Genomic DNA, 19,766 nt, shown 5'->3' on the forward strand with positions numbered 1-19,766 from the left:
GTCCCACCCGAGGTTCAGTTCAGTGGGCCTGAAGAGAGTCCACCTCATCTCCATGCCGTGGTCGTCGTGGAAAGGAGCACTCGGCTCCTCACAGCAGAGAAGGGCACGGGGCGCGTCGAGCACCCCTCGTAGGGCTGCAGGGGAGTCGGACGGAGCACCGCGCGGGGCTGCTGCGGCCGCGCCCCCGAGCAGGACACCGGCTGCTGGCGGACCGAGCCTTCCTGTGCTCATGGGGCTGTTCCCGCTAGCCCGTGGGCAGCGGGGTCGTACCGAGTGCGCAACCAGCCAGCTCCCGGCCCCGAGCGCTCGCCCCCTCCGTGAGCGCCTAAAATGTTCCTGGCATGCGAGGCCAGGGGAGATGCAGTGAGGAGCGGGGCACTTTTCCAACAGCTTCTCTGCCGAGAAAGCCAGTGGCACGGCGCGGCTCCGCAGCCCGCTGCTCTCCTCGTCTTCCTCGAACACTCCGACCGCCATGCAGCGAGGCAGGGTAAGGGGCTGCGGACCGGGCACCGGGCATGACGGGCCGAGGACAGTGCCCCACCGTCCGGGCCAGGGGCTTCGGGGCGCGGCGGGTGGAGGGGCGTGCGCCCGGCCCCAGCCCCGCTGACGGCGGCGTCGTTGCAGGTGCTGGCGGCGCTGCTGTGCGCGGCGCTGCTCCCGCTCCGCACGGAGCCCGCCAAGGCGTCCAAGCGGCCGGCGCGGACCCGGACCTGCGCCGAGCGACCCGAGGAGCTGCTGGAGCAGCTGTACGGGCGACTGGCGGCGGGCATGCTCAGCGCCTTCCACCACACCTTGCAGCCCGAGCCGCCGGGCCGCCATCACAACGCCAGCTGCCCGACCGGCAGCCGACCGGCGGGCGACAAGAGGTTCCGGCTCCCCGTCAACCTGCGCAGCGCCTCTCCGTGGGCCTACAGGTGACTCTGGACCAACGGGGGAAAGGGTGAGGGGGTCCGAAGCAGTGTGAAGGTCCCCGAGGGTTGAGCACAGCCGATTCCCCTGTGCGGGGACCCTCTGTGCCACTCGGGCCGGGCGCTTTCGCCGCGAGCCCGGAGGCTGTTGCAGGAGGCGCCAGTGCTGAGGGATGGCTGAGGGAAAGGTGTTAAAGCAGATGTTTAAACAGGCAGACATAAGGTTAAAATGTAAAAGCAGCGTGTGCGACCAATAAGGCTAGTGGGCAAAACGCAAAGTAAACAATGAGTGAGGTGGAACGGGTAAGAGATGGAGCTCACACACATCCACCCACCCAGAAGCACAGACCACCCCTCAAAAAGTCACTTTGGCCACTTTTCATATGCAGAGTTCACTGGGAGGGCTCCCAGCAAAGGATCAGAACCAGGAGAGCCCCCCATGACTACTGTAGCGCCCCTAGAAAGGGCCCAGAAGCTTTCGTGAGCGGTGACTGCAGGCGCTGCCGGTCTCTAAAACGTGTGCGAGCTCAGTGTGTGTTCTGGACGCTCAAACCGCTGCCAGCGCTCTCAAGGGCTTGCTGTCCCCTCTGCTGTGGCAGCATAGACAAGGAGTAAGTACTGCCGTTTTCAACCTAGGCTTTGTGAACCCCCTCCCTTGAGGTGGGATGGTGGCTGATAGACAGTTTTAAAGGGGGCATAGAAATGCCTAAGGTAAATTGTTATTAGGCTGGTTAACACACACACACACACACACACACACATACACACACACACATACACAATAATCTGCACTTCTGTAGGGAATTTTTACTGTGTCCAGTTCTGGGCCCCTCAATTCAAGAGAGATGTTGAGGTGCTGGAACGTGTCCAGAGAAGGGCAGCAAAGCTGGTGAGGGGCCTGGAACACAAACCCTATGAGGAGAGGCTGAGGGAGCTGGGGTTGTTTAGCCTGGAGAAGAGGAGGTTCAGGGGGGATCTCATTGCTGTCTACAACTACCTGAAGGGAGGCTGTAGCCAGGTAGGGGGTGGTCTCTTCTCCCAGGCAACCAGCAACAGAACAAGGGGGCATAGTCTCAAGTGGTGCTAAGGAAGGTATAGGCTGGATGTTAGGAGGAAGTTCTTGCCAGAGAGAGTGATTGGCATTGGAATGGGCTGCCCAGGGAGGTGGTAGAGGCACCGTCCCTTGAGGATTCAAGAAAAGCCTGGATGAGGCACTTAGTGCCATGGTCTAGTTTACTGGATAGGGCCGGGGTATAGGTTGGCCTGGATGATCTTGGAGGTCTCTTCCAACCTGGTTGATTCTATGATTTTGGGAAAACTTGGAAACACTGATCTAGAAGACTAAACCTGTCATATCATCCCATTCTCGCTATCAAGTCTTCTGATAGTTTTGTCTGAATAAGGCTGATGGGGTTGGGTTCTTTTTTTTTTCAGCTTTGTGTATAGGCATTGCAGACACGGGAAGCTAAAACATGCAGACTTAAAAGGAACTGACTTTATTGCTGCTTTGTGCATATTATCCTTTGTATATACCTTGATGGCAGTGACTGTGTATTCAGCAAACTTGAATATCTCCTTGTTAGTGATCTCCAATAAACATTTATTTTGTGGCATGGGTTTTGCGCACTTTTAGTTTAGAAGTAATCCTGCTGAGGAAAAAAAAACCTGCTTCATTTGCTCAGTAAGCCTTTCATAAACAAAAGTATTTTTAGAAATAGTATTTTTAGTAATGCATTTTCTGAAAGCAGACTGGGGATGTTTTAAGCTACCTAAATGTGCAAAACCCAAGTGTGGTGAGCAGAACACCCACCATTAGGCTCAGGTGTTTTTTACATTGGTTTTGACAAATACTAGTGTTATCAGAAAATTGTTCTTCTGGTCTGTAAACAGTGCCTTCCACGGTCACCTCTTGTTGGGCAGGTAGTTATTTTCAGTTGGAGCTTTGTATAGGCTTACTTCTTAACAGAGAACCACTTGCTGTTTGGAGACTGACTTACAAAATGTTTATTAAGAAACAGGCTTGGGTTCTGTTTTTTTCAGCTTTCTGTATAGGCACTGCAGACTCAGGAGGCTAAAATTTGCTTTACCACTGTACTTTCCATCAAAATGTTTTCCAACAGACAGCTAGCCATTAGCATACATGTAAGCTGATGAAAAATTTGAAACAAATTCCACTGTTAAAGGCAAAATCTAAAATTATGTTTAGGGGAAAAATTGTTTTTCTGAGGAGAAGAGGCCTGGGTACGTTGTCTAGTTAACAGAGTTCATGTCCAGTTTTTTTCTTGGTTGTGTTTTCCCCATATTATTAGTGTGCAGTGAGACAGAAACACGTTGTAAAATGTGCAACTGAAATGTAAAGCACAAAATTGCTCATTATGAGCAGTAAGGTGCATTTGCTTTTACAACCTGCAGTTTCATACATTTTGAAGCCAGGTAAAAGCATTATGAAGATCTGTTAGCCAGGAAGCAACCCTGGCTAACAGATCTATCGCTTTCCAATAAAGATTGCAAGGGATGTGCCATACAGAATCACACGATCACAGAAGATTAGACACGTTGGAAGGGACCTCTGGAGAACATCGAGTCTAATTCCACTGCAAAGCAGGATCTCCTAGGGTAGTCCAGACAGGAATGCATCCAGGAGGGTTTTGAAGGTCTCCAGAGAAGGAGACTCCTTGTCAGTTGTTAACTAATTATTCTTATATGATCCAGCAATTTCTTCTCTATGGCCAGGGTATTAATGTGAAAATCTGTATACAACTCTCTTCTTTGACAGAGTTTTCTTGACAAGCTTACTTACATGTAATTATTTGAACCTTTCCTCATCATTTGCTCCTCTTCACTAACTTGTTGCCATTGCCTGAACTGCATTTTGAATCACTACAACTCCAGCAGTGACTGCCCAAAAATTACTTCACCTTGGGCAACCCATCTTGTACACTCTGATGGTGCACTCCTCAAAGTCTGAATTTGACTGAAACTCGCATCAAGATGCTTGCTGTGGCTCAGTGTGTCTCCCCAGCTTCTTTTCTGCCCTTAAAAAGTTACAGTGCAGCTGATTTCTGCTCTATCCATATAGAGTCTTGTTTCTTTTTGACCTGCATTTTAATGTCTGAGATGTCTCCTGCTGTTTCTGTCTTCATTGGAGTTGCAGCAGTTCCCGTTGTGGCCATCTGCAGATTTCATTAACATACTGTTATGCTCCCTATTCCAGGTCATTAATAATAAAGATATTAAGTCAGGCTCTACTTACCTTCCCCTGCATATCTCCCTAGGCACCTGTTCCCAGCTGTTTAACACTGCTTCTTGTAATTCTTCTGCTTGCATGACTGTTTGTTTCAAGTTAACTGATTCTTTTCATATCAGCATTTGTGAGTAAGAATCAAATATATTACTTAGGGAGCTCTGTGTAACATTCACCCTACTGCTTTGCATGCATCCAAGTTTGTTTCTATTTAATAATGGAGGAATTAACTGACTCAGTTAATTGAGTCCTTATGTAGTTTATTTTCTTGTCTTTATTCTGTGCTTACTATTTATTTTCTGTTACTTGTTAATTTGGTTATACAAAAGTTAAGACTGATGTCATTTTTGGCTTGCCACAGCTCAGGAGTTGCATACAGATCCATCTGGTCCATGATCCTGCTGCTGGCAGCAACCAACAGGTGGTATTTGAAGCAAAAAGTCAGGGGAAAAATATTAGTTCATCTGCCTGATACTGAAATTCCACCCTGATGGCCGCAGGAGATCAGTATATAACTCAGGGCACAAAGTTTAATCACACAAATTGTTCTTTACTCTGCAGAGCTGTAAAGAGACAGCAGAAGTCCCTGAAGTGAGTTGAGTTGGGTTGAGTTGAGTGAATTCTTGAGCATGCTGGATTTGCTCAGCACTTCAGGAAGTTAGTCTAAGAATTACCCAAGCTTTTTAAAAAACAGAACCAGTGGCAGGAGGTCTTCTGTGTAATCACCATGCCTTGAAATCATCAGCCTGGCTTTGTGCCAAGTCATGACATACATCCCCACAAGTTGTCCGTCCTTTTTAGCAGTATTACATGGACAGACAATGAAATCCAGAAAGCCTGTTTGTACAGTGAGGTACAGGCAAAGGTCCTTGGCTGTAGCTATGGTTGACAGTTGCTTCACTAGAATTAATGATACAGGTTGTCTTACAACCAACAAACCCAAAAGTCAGAGAAGCCATGAGCAAAGAAACCGTAAGCAGCAAAGAAACCATAAGCATCTATACTGAGGCAGGCTCAGACCCAGAGATGCACAGAGAAGTTGCTCGTGGACCAGAGCCATTATAAAAAGAATTGATTGTAAATGTATGCCTAAACATTTGCAGGGCATGTCATAAAGCTCAGAGTAATGCTTGAAAAATCTGACACCACCACCACCACCCTACCACCCCCCCAAGTCAGCAGAACTTTACAGGTAGTGTTGGCTAGTGGTTCCATTCGTGGTGCTGCAGTGCACAGGTGCCTCATGAATTAGCCATATACATCAGCTCACTTTTATTCTCTCTCTTAAGGCTGTAATAACATTCATAGCTAGTTTGCAGGGATACATTCAGAGTCTTCTGCAAACACAATTCAGCATGCATTTGGCAGAAATTCTTTATATGTATTTAAGAAGTCATTCCTGTTTCTGAATTTCCAAATATTACAGCTTCTGTGTGTGTCTCTGGGGCCTAATGCTGCATTTACTAAGGGTTAATTTACAGACATTTACTGCCAGTGTTGATTTGATCATGAAATCCCATGTTAGGTAGTCCCTCTCTAAAACATTGCCCAGCTTGTTTCTTCTGCTTTTCAACAGACTGAGTTTATAAGCATCTGTGGTTTAGTGTTTATCTACATAAAATCTTCATAAAAGTAATACAGACAAGTCTTTTTTTTTTTAACTGATAAAAGCCAACTTCGTCTGCAGTGCTTTTGAAAAAGAGACATGCAAGGGTGTTTTCCTTTAACTAGTACTCCAGTGACCTTATCCAAAACATTATCCAGGATTTAGCATCACATGGAACAGTGTGCATATCCCAAAGATGCAGCCAAGGGAAAGAATACAAGTGGATGCAGAACTCTGATCCTTTTTATTTGAGTACCTGTTTGCACAGCTCTTCAGAACACCACAGTTAGTACTGGGCTATTTTATGCCAGCACCATACATAGAATTTGTACAGAAAAAACTAAACATAATGTGAACTAAAGAACACCTGCTATAGAGAAATAAATAGCTTGCCAAGAGGGAAAAAAGGAGTTGTTAGCTCTTAATCCTCTAAGTATTTCAGAGTGTGAAGTAAAGGGATGATGACCTTATTAGACTTCTGATAACATCCAGCTGTTAGCCAAGTGCTAACAGTGATTTTCTGAAGAGTCAGCTGCATCAGCCTGACACAACACAGCATCTGGCCCCCTTGATTTAGAAACTTGTAAACTATGAAGTATTATTACAAATATTACACATGAAAGTGGCAATACAAGAGAAGACAGGTGAAGTCTTTGCAAGAGCAAAGTCTTCTGACAGAAACCTTTCTCTTGAGTTTCCAGGCTCAGTATGTAAATGGCAGGAAGTTTATTTTTCACTGGGAGCTCTCAAAGCACTCACAGGGTCACAAGGAAAAGCAGCCTAGAACTAGTCACACTTCATTAGCGGTTCCAGTTCAGTACAAGCCTGCTTCTTGTTCCAGCAGATTGAAACAGCACAGCCCGGCATAGTTCCTGTCATTTGTAAATCAGCAGTGCTGCTGAGGCAGGGTTAGTCCTACATACTGGCAAGGGCAGCCCACATCCAAACAGCTGGGTTGTCTGATTTGCAGCAGTGGCCACAGCAAATGACAAAAGGATGCAGAGGACACTGATGCCAGTAGAAAATTACATTCTTCTCGTCCTCCACCACTTCTCCCAGCTACTTCTGTTGTGTCTATCCCAGATAGGTACCTCTTTCACAGTGTATAGGAGAGAGTCAGTGGGAAGTCTGAGCATGCCTTTTGTCCCATTAATTAACCCAATCAAACATGTTTGCTTTCTTCTAGAAGACAAAACCATGTCTTGTGCTTGGAATAAAGGAGATGCGTTGAACTACAGCAGCTGAGGCTGTGGTCATTGTATGTACAGAGTGATTATGTTCAGTACCTATGAGGAGAGGGAGCAGGCCATGTCACTCACTGGATTTATACAGCAGGGTTACTGGTGTTTGTTAGTGGTTCAAACCTAAATCAGGCTGGGTTGCTGTTGCAACCTGAACTTCAGAGGAAGGGTTTGCATCATACAGTGGTTCTTAAGGCAGGTGAGCCAATTGCCCAAGGACAAATGAGAGAGAGTGTGAGAGAGTGATTGAGAGACACAGAATAATAGAAGAGTGAGGTTTGATTAGAAGAAAGAGGAGGAAAGCATCACCACTGTGGGTTCCAGTGACATCCAGCGTGCTTGATGTCTTCTTGGTGGTGGGTGCGCATACTGACAGTTTGTGGTGCTGCCTTTTATTCCTGAATTCTCCTTCATTCCCTGCCAAGGGGCATTTAGCAGCAGTGTTCCCACAGCAGGGTGGATCACACACTGCTCATGTGATGGTGCAGGCACATTGGGACCCCAGTTTAGCTGAGTCATTCTTGGGGTGCCTCATCATGATCACAAAACAGTGAGTGCCTGCAGTAATCCAGGTGACTGTTGCTTCACGTTTGCTTGTGCAGGCAATGACTGTGAGTTGGCACAGGTGTAAGCACCCAAGCAGTATCTGAACTGTAGTGTACTGCTCCAGGGGCAGATTGTCACCAGTGCTTGAATGCAAAGAATGGGGAGCAGAGGAGCATCATGTTCGAGACAGAATTCAATGGTAGCAGAGAGAGAGTTTGTTTGAAATGAACTTCTGTGTTGCCTATAAACCGTGAGGCTTTAGTTATATAACCTTTCTTAATAGTATCGAGATGAAGATGCAAAACCTTGTATATGTCTCCAAATGTAGAGACATTGTAGTCCAGCATTTAATATCATAAGGAATTACTTAGAGCTTTCAGCCCTACAGTTCTGGTCTGGATGAAAAAATACATCTGTATTTTTTATCCATTTTTGATTTTGGATCCTCTGTGATTCCTTCCAATCCTCACATGATGGAATAGATGTATCTACATCAAACTTAGCAATATAAGAGATTTTTCCATCAAAAACAGAAAACCACACCACATGGTCCTTCCAAACCCTCCTTATTTCTACCTAACATTTGCCATGTGGGAATTTGGAGGGAAAAAGTTTGTTGTAGAGCATGATTCCAGGGATGGTGTTCACTTGTTATTAGTGAAAACTCCTACGTTTGCACCCAGAAGCATGTTCATGCTTTCCAGTAACATCATAAACCAGAGTTTAAAACCAGTACCATCATAAACCAGGTGCTAGAGATAATACAGTAGAGGAAATACCAATGACTTGACATGTGGTGTTTTTAACAGACCACCACTGAAACCAATCACACTTGAGTTTGAACTGGGAATGTATCAAGTAGAAAAGCCTGTATTCCACTTTTCTTTCCTTCTGCTGGCTGTCAGACATTTTATTTCACATTGGTGTGATATCCTGTAGCAGGAAGGTATTTTCTTGGGAAAGTAAGCAAGTATAAATGGGGCAGAGCAGCTTTCCAGAAAATATCTGTAACATCACAGATGTTTGGCCATGAGACAGATTCTGGTCAGATTCTTCTGTGAGGAAAATAAATTCCTTTAAAAGACAGAGAACCCAGATCATATGTTAATTTCAACAACAGAAAAAAAGCCTCTTTTCTTTGATGTCAGGATAATCAAGTTTCTGTTTGGCTAAAGCCATGATTACAGATTTGGTTTAACCAGATAAACCGATGATCCTTCTGAAAAGGGAAATTAATTTCTGGTCCTATCTACAGCTCCTTGTTCACAGGATCACAGGATATTAGGGGTTGGAAGGGACAAAAGGAGATCATCAAGTCCAACTCCCCTGCCAGAGCAGAACCACACAATCTAGTACAGATCACAGAGGAAAGCATCCAGACAGACCTTGAAAGTCTCCAGAGAAGGAGACTCCACAACCTCTCTGGGGAGCCTGTTCCAGTGCTCTGTGACCCTTACAGTAAAGAAGTTCCCCCTTGTGTTGAGGTGGAACCTTTTGTGCTGCAACTTACACCCATTGCTCCTTGTCCTATCGTGAGAAGAGCCTGTCCCCTCTCTCCTGACAGCCCTCAGCTGTTTATAAACATTTATTAAATCCCTTCTCAGTCTTCTCCAGACTAAAAAGCCCCAGGTCCCTCAGCCTCTCCTCATAAGCCATGCCCTCCAGTACCCTAATCATCCTTGTAGCTCTCTGCTGGACCCTCTCCAGCAGATCCTTGTCCCTCTTAAACTGGGGAGCCCAAAACTGAACACAGTATTCAAGATGAGGTGTCACAAGGGCAGAGTAGAAGGGAAGGAAAACCTCCTTTGATCTGATGGACACACTCTTCTTAATACACCCCAAGATCCCTTTGGCCTTCTTGGCCACAAGGGCACATTGCTGTGCCATAGTTAACTTGTTATCCACCAGGACTCCCAGATCCCTCTCCACAGGGCTGCTCTCCAGCAGATCACCTCCCAACCTGTAGTGGTGCAGTTTATTATTCCTTCCCAGGTGCAGGACTCTGCACTTGTCCTTGTTGAACCTCATTTGGTTCCTCTGTGCCCAGCTGGTCTGTTTGTGTAGGGCTCTGTGTATATGTGGCACTACAGCTGAAGGAGCAAAATAGAGCTTTTGATGAAGTTACTCTTCAGTTGGAATCCTGTGACCAGAATATAAGCATCAGCTCAGTGGGTGCACGACTGCCAGGTTGCCTGTTTTGGCAAGTGCAGATTTTTTTGGCCAAGAAATGACTCTGCAATCACAGATTGCCTCTTCTTATGACAGAGACCACCTGAAAAGATAAGAGGCTAACACCATGATACCTAGGGAAGTGGTACAAACCCTGGGAAAGACAATTTAAGAATCACTTTATTACATTTTTCATAACTGGCTGTTTTGAAACTGCTGTAGGAAGGACACAGTATACTAAATTGTTTGTATCATTCCATAAATAATGGGACAAGTATTTGTTAATTTTCTTATCTAGTTGCCCCACTTCATCTACTGTGTGGTGGCATTATCCTGATTCCAAGTAGAGGATGGTTTAAACCCCCAAACAAGACTTTTTACTGGTTTTGCAGCCTTTCACATCACAGTAAACGCCATGGGCATTTTCTCTGGTATCAGATCTTTAGCTGTTACTCAGTTTTTTAGCCTCAGCTTCTGTAATTTCCCATCCTACCATGAGAAACAATTTAGTTTGGAAGAAGAAAATGGAAAGAAATGGATTAGGAAAACTTAACAAGTAAAGAGGTGGTAAAATACTGCAACAGAGCCTCTGGGCAAGGCTGGGGATCTCTTCTGGAAGTTTTTAGGACAGGCTGAAGAAACATAAATGCATCTGAGCTTGCCTCAGGAAGACATTTGGACTAGGTGACCAGTGCATCTTCATGCTTTCTGCATTCCATTAATGGCCTGTAGGATACTTCTGCTGTGCAACATATGTTGGTCTAACCATCTACTGAGTGAAAGTTGAAAGTAGGAACAGGAAAGGCAGGAAAGTGTTTTCAGTCACCTGACAGGTCAGTGCGTGCGTCTGATAACAACACACTTAGGGGCAGCATCCTCCCAAGGCTGTGATGGTCTCTGGAGGCAAAGTACAGAGAGATTGGTGGTGCTTCTGGGCTGAACACTTCTCCAACCAAAGAGGGCAGCTGTCCTTCTGTGCCGGGGTAGCAGAACCAGCACTGAAGCAGGGCAAGTATTGTAACAGTGAGAGCAGATGAGAGTGGAAAGAAGCTTAAAGGTACAAAGAGGACAAACAGCTGGCATAGGAGTTAAGCATATTTAAAACAACTTTTGCTGGTGTTGCAAACCTTTTCTAGAATAATGACACACAGTTGTAATAAAGAATAAGTTATAGCCATACCCACCAATTACTTCCAGTATAAGCAGAAAAAGCAGTTAAAGAACAAAGCAACAAACACTTTGTCACCACAATAAGCAGCATGGCTACACACTCCAGTATGTGTACTCTGCTGTGTACTTAGTCTTTTATTTCAGGAAACAAGCAGACTTTATCTGCTTGTACTCTCTTTACTAAAAACAATGGCTGTAGGTCAGCCAGGGTCTGTATGACTTGAGACCAGAGTATAATATCTTTGTTTCTGCGTCCAACAACATCCAGAGAGGAATGCTGAAACTTGGACTTTATTAGTCCAAGCTGTACTTTGGTTACAAGCTTTCCAGCTCCTGCTAATCAGGAATTTCCAGAGACATTAATAAGTGAACAGAAAGAGCCAAACAACAAACTATAAGAAGACAACAAAAATGAAGAGTCTCTACACTTGCAGTTTTGGGGCAATGCTTTACTTCAAAATGTATCAGGTGAGGGCAGAAATAACCTTCACTTTGAACTTTGTGTGAGCATGCAAATATTAGTTTCTCTCATTAAAGAAGAAAAAGGGAGGTGCATTAAAGAAAGCAATGCAGAGTTCTGCTTTCAATGGGAAGGCACCTTTATAACCCTCAGTCTACTAGGGAGCAAAACAATTACTGCAGAAATAATTGTACAATTCAATTCCATTTAAAATTTTAAAACATAAGATAACTTCAACAGTAATAATGTTAACAGGAATTTGTAACAATTTTTGAAGAAGTCAAGGCAGATCAAAAGTTTGGAAGTGCCCAGTTGTCCTTTTTAATGCTCTGTTTACCCATCCAGTCAAAAATAGAAAACTTACTGTGCTAAACCCCTGAATCTCACATTTTAGAAAGGCAGTCAGTCACCTCATACTTCAGTGTGCACTGTAGGATGTGATCAGTTGTGTAAGTTCATGGCTTTTTTTCTTTGCATTTCACAAATAAGAAGCCAAGCAGCAGAAGCTAAGCTATTTTTCCTGGCAAAGAAAACAAAAATATTATATAAATGTTTACAGTCAAATCTCATTATAATAATGCTTTCCAGCTGGGTATATTTTTAGTGATACTAATGAGCGTTTATGATTTGCTTCCCTATAGAATTTCGTATGATCCCACAAGATATCCTAAATACATTCCTGAAGCATACTGTCTGTGCAAAGGCTGTCTCATGGGGATCTTTGGCGAGGAGAATTTTCACTTCCGCAGCACCCCTGTGTACATGCCAACAGTCATCCTCCGTCGCACATCAGCGTGTGCTGGGGGCCGTTACGTCTACACAGAAGATTACGTCACTATCCCAGTGGGCTGCACGTGTGTGCCCGAGCAAGAAAAAGAGGCTGAAAGTGTAAATTCCAGTATAGATAAGCAAGAAATGAAGTTGCTGGTAAGCCAGAATAAGCCATCATCAGAATGAAGAAAATATAAATAGCTGTGTTACAGTATTGCCTTCAGATCATCATTTCACCACCTCAGGAAGCTGCATCACAGCAGCAAACACATAGACTTAACTCTCTTTTTTCTACTAAGCAGTCATTTCAGTTATAAAAGTTTTGTCCAGTCATTCAGATCATTAGAGATGACAATTCACAGTAAGAACTTTAGTTCCTCTAAATATTTGTTTCAAATTACAAAGTAGCTGCTTTTATATTTGTTTTTTAGAGCAGAACATTTTATCCTTGCTTATTCACAGTAAGTTTTAGAAGATGATGTAAGACACACTTAACTATTACTATAGCAGACTATCAGTTGTAGATGTTTAACAGAATCTCTTATACTCTACTTTAAATACTCTTATATGAAATACACATAGCTGCCATACATGTGCCAAATCAGCATCTGAGAGGCTAATTTCTTAGGCTGGGAGAGCCTTCCTTTATTTTGCATATCTCAACTCCAAGTAGTGTTCTTGGCTGTTGCATCTTTTGACTATTTATACAGTACAGCAAGGAAGCTTTTGCTGAGTTTGAGTCACTCATGAAACAATATTCCCTAAGTCTGCTTTTTATTTTTTTTTAAGCTTGCCAAGTTGCTAAGGGTACAAAGGTGTTGAGAAAAAGCATACTGAAGTGTTGTAAAACTGCAGTGCACTTTTCTGTTGTGGACTGAGCCTAATTACACAGAAAATACTAATTGGAAAAAACAGAGTCTCCCAGGATTTCTGCATTAGATTCCATTAATCATTAACTGCTCAACTGTTTGTGACAAAACTGTATTCTGTATAGCAGAAAGATGTTTTTCATGTTAGGGTAGGAGATTGCCCATTAAAAAAAACAAAGTACAAAGGATAGGCTTCATCTCAGGAACACTGCAGAAGAGCAAAGGGGCTAGAACTTAAATTTTAGATGCTACAAAGATCACTGAGGTGAGCCCCAGACAGACCTGACTTGTTGAATTCAGCACAATAAGTGTTACTCATTTTTCTCAGTGCTGCAGACAATCACCTGCAAAAGATGGTGGTCTGCGGAAGAGCACTTTTCGATCTCTGCAGCTTACAGGAACTTGGCAGCAAGCCCTGACCAGAAACCCATGGTACACAAAAACTTGCATTTCCAGAAAAGGAGACTGAAGGTTGTCTTAGTCTGGTGAATCAGGAATAAACTGGCATACCTTGCACAGACATAACTCCTCAGTCATTAAAGCTGGCAAATTTCTGAATGTGCAACAGAGCATCTTCTACAGCTGAAGGACCATGACTGCAACATCATATAGAAAGAAATAAACACTGTACACAGCAATGTATTTACTACATCAAGAATCTCACTACTGGGCTTAATTCATAGTGGAGAAGGTGCCTACACTACACAAAGATGTTCCTTTGGAGTGTTGTTGGATGAAGAATGGAAAGACTATGAGCTAACAAGAATTAACAAGCTAGAGAATGAGCATCACACAACTTTTTGTCTTGGTGTATAATTATTAGCTGTGCTCCTTATGACTCAGTCTGGCATAACAGTATTTTTTTATAGTGCAATCTGTATAGCTTTTTACAAAGCCTAAAACAACTTTGAGAACTCCAGAAACCAATAAAAGATTTCCATCACAATGTCAGATTGAAGTTTATGACCGCATTTCTTGTGCACATGCTTTTCCGTAATTCTGCTTGTATGGAGATCTGTCTTTCCTCAAATTGTGGGACTTCTATCTCAAGTTGGTTCTCAAAGCAGAGTTCAAAGGAGGTTATAATGTGTTTATACTACTCAGAGAACAACTAATTGCCTAGTTGCTGCCAGCAATTAAAGGTAGTTAGGGGTTCCCTGGAAACCATTAATACTTGGAGCAATTACACCCACTTTGCTTTCCTCCTTATGTGGAAGAACTTCACAGAATCACAGAATGTCAGGGGCTGGAAGTGACCTTGAAAAATCATCCAGTTCAACCCCCTGCCAAAGCAGGGTCACTTATACCAGATCACACAGGAACATATCCAGGTGAGTTTTGAATATCTACAGAGAGGGAAACACCATGACTGCCCTGGGCATCCTGTTCAGTGTTCTGTCACCCTCACAATGAAGACATTTTCCTTCACATTTACATGGAACTTCTATGCCTCAACTTCCACCCACCACCCCTTGTCCTGTCATTTGGTATCAACGAGAAGAGCCTGACTCCATCCTCTCGGCAGTCACCCATTATGCATTTATAAACATTCATGAGATCACCACTTAGTCTCCTCCTCTCCAAGCTAAAGAGCCACAGCTGCCTTAGCTTTTCTACATAAGGAAGATGTTCCACTCCCTTAATCATCCTTGTGGCTCTGCGCTGGACTCTCTCAAGTAGTTCTCTGTCCTTCTTGAACTGAGTGGCCCAGAACTGGACACAGTACTCCAGATGTGACCTCACCATGGCAGAGTAGAAGGGGGAGGAGAACCTCCCTCGAGAACTTCTTACCCTCTAAGAAGAGGGTGATGATAGTCGAAGATAGAAGGGCTCAAAAGGGAAGCAGATCCACAAAGTTGGAGAAGCACTGCATTTGATGATACTTCAGCAGTTTAAAGTCTTACAATTCCTCACATATACACTGCAGACAGGGGGAAGATGGGACCTTTGGACTCTACAGCATAGAAAGCAAACACTTGACAGTAAAAGCAGCAAAACTCCTAAACAATAAAAACAAAACGTCAAACCACACAGTCCTTAACGTTTAGTAAACACACAGAAGAACTGCCAACTAAAGCTTTGGCTAAACACTGCCCTCCAGCAAAACTCATGTCTCTGCCCACATGTTTGTTATACTAATTTGTCTGCAACAGATTATTTGCTAGAGCACATGGATTTACTTGCATGATGTAGAGAAAAACCCCTCATGTACTGTCACAATTCTTGTCCTGCAGGCATTAATTAGAGTAATAGAGGTTTTCAAAGAACTGGAGCATGTTCTGGGAATGCCTGGGAGTTACTGTGTAAGATCAGGTGAAAAGAACACAATCAGTTTCACCAATCCAGAATAAGAGATGCTTTAGCTAGCATAAGGCTTCGGCAGTTGGATGACTGGAAGAAAAGTACTGGAGAACTGCAAAACCTCAATGGAGCAATAGCTTATATATGTTGGTGACTTCATTCTCATCATACTGCAGCAAGCGCAGAAAGCTTCCTATGGCTACAAACAAGCTCATCTTGCTTAGAAGCCTATTTTCCTTTTAAAATCGTCACTATCTTCTGTGACAGACTTCTTAACTGAGCCATTTTGCTTCCTGATCCAGCTTTCCAGTTAGGTGTCTCTTAAAAGATCGTGTTTGTAATTTTACTGTGAGCAGCTGTTTGATAATAATTTGTTAGTGAACAACTGTTTGCTAATATTTAACATCAAGAACTATTTGCTACACAAACATTTCTTAACCCTCAAAGTATCCTTCCATATGTAAACCCTTTCTGCATTACTCATGTGGAAAAGGTTGAGTATTAAACATAGATTGACTTTGCTTGGATTTTTTTTTAAGAGGTCATCACATCATGGATTTATATCAGTTTCGCTTCAACTGTGGTGTGACATTTTCCAGCTTTTAGCCCTCTGGTTACTGCTGCTGTAGCCCCTTGTCTTTAATTTGTTTTGGGGAAGGAATAGTTCATTGGAGTTGCTTCAAGGCTTCACAAACCGTTGACACAAGGCAGACATGAATGTCTGATTGAACCACCTCCAGTCCAAGTAAATGCAAACAATTCAAAGCTGAAACTATTGGCAGCTGCAGCTGATTTATTTTTTCATTGTGCCAGGATTTTTTTTCTCTTTAGTGAGGTCCCTGGAATACATTAGGAGCCACAAAACACAGAACAATATCCTCGGTAAAGAGATTATTTTCTTCACTGAAGTATCACTTAAGATAGGTTGGAAAATCTGCATATTCAGAAAGCTTGCGAAAAGCCTGAGGTGCTAGTTTGGTTTACTAGCCAGCCATTACACAAAGGCGTTTGAATAGGTGGAGGGCTAGAGTTACAAGTAAACATAAGAGTGCTTGGGGGAGCATAAATGTGAAAACAGCAAGGTAAAAAGGGTATGATATGCTCAGAAAATACCAACATCCATGAGTCTTGCTGTGATACAGCCACAAGTACCTGGACTAGGGTGCATGAGGGAGATTTAGTCAATACTCCCACTTTGCTGAGTAGCAGCATGAGCTACCAATCGATTCCGTTGGACTCCCATCTAAAGAGGCTGCAGAATACAAATCAGTGTCAACTCAGCTCTGACACTGGCTAACAAGGGGCTTCTGCAACCTGAACCTAGCTGCCTTGGGACTGCCCTGTGCAGGTAACCAAGGGACAGTGACAAAACTGGGGTTGCAGAACAAGAGTCAGAATGTCAACTCAGCTTGGCACTAGCTGGTGAGGGGTTTCTGCAACCTGAACCTAGTTTCCTTGGGGCTCTGTTGTGCAGGTAACCAAGGGACAGTGACAAAACCAACCATCAGAGAAATTTCCCACTTGCTTTGGCACAGAGGGGTGAAGGCAGTTCATGGTACAGGGATGAGTCAACTGTGACATCAAGCTGGGAGCAGCATCATTTTAAAGAGGAAGTGCAGATCTTAATGGAAGTAGTACCTTAGACTTCATGCAATTGCATTCCTAGAAATGTTCTTTTATCACCTGAGGTGAGGTGCAGGCAGCTGCAGTATATTCTCTGCCATCTACAACCATCTGTGCACTGGAAAAGAAGCATAGTGATAACCCAAATCATCCTGTTATAAGAAAAACTGCATCCCTGAGACATCCACAATAAAGAAGGCCAATTGCTACTTGACACTGAAGGGTTTTTTTTATCTAATTACAAGGGGAAAATAAGGGAGATCTGCAAGATTTCTTAAAGTTACTGCAATAGCACAAAGTAGAAATTCACTCAGAAATTTTGTAACCTGCAGCCTTCTCAGGAACACAGCTACTTCCTTGGAAACAGGTATGACAAAAATAGTCTACATCTCATCACTGATGAAGGCTGTGAATGCTGCTAGTCAAGCTCTGCTTGGGCAGCTGCCTGCAGCAGGCTTTTAAGAGGGAAGCTGGTGGACAATGGACTGCTCTGTTGAGTGCATCTACAAGTTACCTGTACCCTCATTTTCATAATCATGCATCTTCACAGTGCCTCTTTTCAAAGCTGTCTGACCTACATGTGAGAAGCAGTGGTATTTTCGTGGTGAACTGAATTTCCTGGTACAAGTGAATGCTGTACTTGTTGGGTTTTTGTTTGTTTTGTTTGTTTTTTTGGTTTTTTTTTGTTTTTTTTTAAGAAAGGCCTCTAATGATGTTAGCAAAGTTGTCTTTGAATTTGTGTAGAGACTACAACATCACAAATTTACCAAAATGAAGCAAATGACTGAAGGAATTGTTCCAGAGTATTCCAAACACCTTTCTGTCGGGGTACGGAGGCTGGCGAGAGGCGAGATCGGGGTACTGACGACTCGAGACAGCAGCTTCTAGGCATCTGTGCATCAGTACATCAGTACAGCTTTATTAGGGTAGTGCAATGGCTTATATAGTGCTCCAGAGGAGGTGTTTCCAGCCAGCCTGGGGCTGGCAGAAGTGGACAGTACAGATTGGCCCCAAGTTATGTGTAAGGCAGAGATAGGTTACCTGTGGTAAACAACCTGTGAGTACCACCCAGGGGGGCTGGCCAGGGTCAGCCCCCCTTGGGGCTGTGTCCGCCCCGGAGGCTGGCAGATTCCACCCCCTGACAGCTGTGCGTGGGTTGCTCATGGTTGCCAGCTTAGGCCCCTGGGAATCAGTAAGACCCAAGGACACTTCCCATCACAGGGCCTGATGTTTACATTCCATACCTCGTTGCAGGAGAAAGCTTCCCACACCTTTCTTTTCCCCCACCTCAATGGTTTGAATGGGGAGAAGGCAGCATGAAAACTGCTTTCCCCGCCAGTCCTGCAGGTTTGAAGGGGACCAGCAGCAGGCGCCTTTCAGAGGTGTGCTGACCCATGTGAGAGCCTGTGCTGGAGTCGGGCTGGTGGGTGGCTGGGTTTTCGCATCCAGTATAAAATGGCAAATGGACACTTGGTCTAGAAAAGGATAAATAGAGCAAGGGAGAAGGTGAGTGAGTTCCCACCTTGACAGAGTTCCTGACAGGACAGGTTCCTGCTGTGACAGAATTCCCATTTTGCACCATCCCTGCTTTGGGATGGGTCCTACCTTTTTGCATGGCTCTCGGTTTTACACTGTCCCTGCTTTTGGACAGTTTTGACTGGGGATTCTGCCTTTATTTGGCTCAGCAACAAGGATGGCTTCTGGTTGGCAAGGCAAAACTCTGTATCAGCTGTGAGCTCACAGAGACTGGTAAGAAGAGCCCAGTCTCCATTCTCCCCATAAGCTGCACTTTTTGCATTTTAACAGCATCTACTACCAGTCTGATAGGAAACAAGGTACAGTGAAGAGAAAGAAAACTGGCATCAGGAAACTCAGGAACACTACATGGGAGGAGGGAATAGGAAGCAGCATATAGAAAATGTGAGAAGGGAAAAGCCTTAGGAAATGAATAGATCTCTTTGAAAATGAATCATTTTGTTGGAAAATACCTCCAAGATTCAGTCCAACCGTTGGCCTAACACCACTATGGCCATTAAATCATGTCCTGAAGTGTCATGTACAATTTTTTTTAACACCATTTTTGAACTAGTGTTGTATCCAGATCAGGAAGCACAATCCTCTGGGCACTGTGAGAAGATTACACTTGTCTACATTATTCCTGCTCATTTGTTTACTCCACAGATTAGAAAATCCACATCCAAATATCAGAAATGCACAGAAACATGAGTATGAGCTCTATCTTATTAAAAATCGTGTCTCACAAGCTTAAGTATGTTTATCCCACCACAAACATGTTAATACTTCATTTTAGGTGCTTCATTTTGTAGCCACGGTATTATTGCTAGCCTTTTACACAGTTCTGCTATGTGAGCATGACGTGTATTTATAGCAAATAAAGCTGTTGAGTGCCTTGCAATTTATGAATCAGGTTTCTCCCCAAAATACATTAATAGCATAGTCAAAAGATTAGTCAAAACTGGCTTGAAATACTCCCAGTTACCAAATACCTCTACTATCCCAAAGTTTTTCAGTTGTATCATCTATTTCAAGTTAAATTGATTAAAATACAGCTCAAATCTCATATGTAGAACTTACCTTTTGTCTAATAGAAACAGTGGAAGTTTACCAATACATTGTCTTGTACCTCAGTGGTCTTATAAGATTCAACAATTTCTAAATTGCTTGTACTGCTCTGCTGCTGTCTACAGAATAGGAGACAGTGCTAAAACTGGGCAGCTAGAGAAAAGGGCTGTTTTTATAACAACAAACTTGACATACCTGTAAATCATCTTTAGCTTGACAATGAAATCTACTAAAAAGCATGAACTCTATTTAATCAAATCTATTATGATCCCAGA

At 43.7% G+C, this 19,766-nt stretch overlaps 1 protein-coding gene and 1 long non-coding RNA gene across 2 annotated transcripts; one reads left to right on the forward strand and one right to left on the reverse strand.

Annotated features, from left to right (window-relative positions):
- Positions 1 to 393: 393 nt before the first annotated feature.
- On the forward strand, positions 394 to 13,935 carry IL17D (interleukin 17D). The gene is made up of 3 exons (XM_064171668.1): positions 394 to 487; positions 625 to 914; positions 11,986 to 13,935. The coding sequence occupies exons 1-3, from the start codon at positions 473 to 475 to the stop codon at positions 12,299 to 12,301; spliced, it is 621 nt and encodes a 206-aa protein (XP_064027738.1). The 5' UTR covers positions 394 to 472; the 3' UTR covers positions 12,302 to 13,935.
- On the reverse strand, positions 11,319 to 18,869 carry LOC135190346 (uncharacterized). The gene is made up of 2 exons (XR_010308485.1): positions 18,180 to 18,869; positions 11,319 to 17,724 (listed from the first exon to the last, which is right to left on the reverse strand). It is a non-coding gene; the product is annotated as an uncharacterized LOC135190346 (long non-coding RNA).
- Between the last annotated feature and the right edge of the window lie 897 nt (positions 18,870 to 19,766).

Source organism: Pogoniulus pusillus, chromosome 3 (genome assembly GCF_015220805.1).
Source record: "Pogoniulus pusillus isolate bPogPus1 chromosome 3, bPogPus1.pri, whole genome shotgun sequence".
In the NCBI taxonomy this organism is placed as follows: Eukaryota; Metazoa; Chordata; class Aves; order Piciformes; family Lybiidae; genus Pogoniulus; species Pogoniulus pusillus.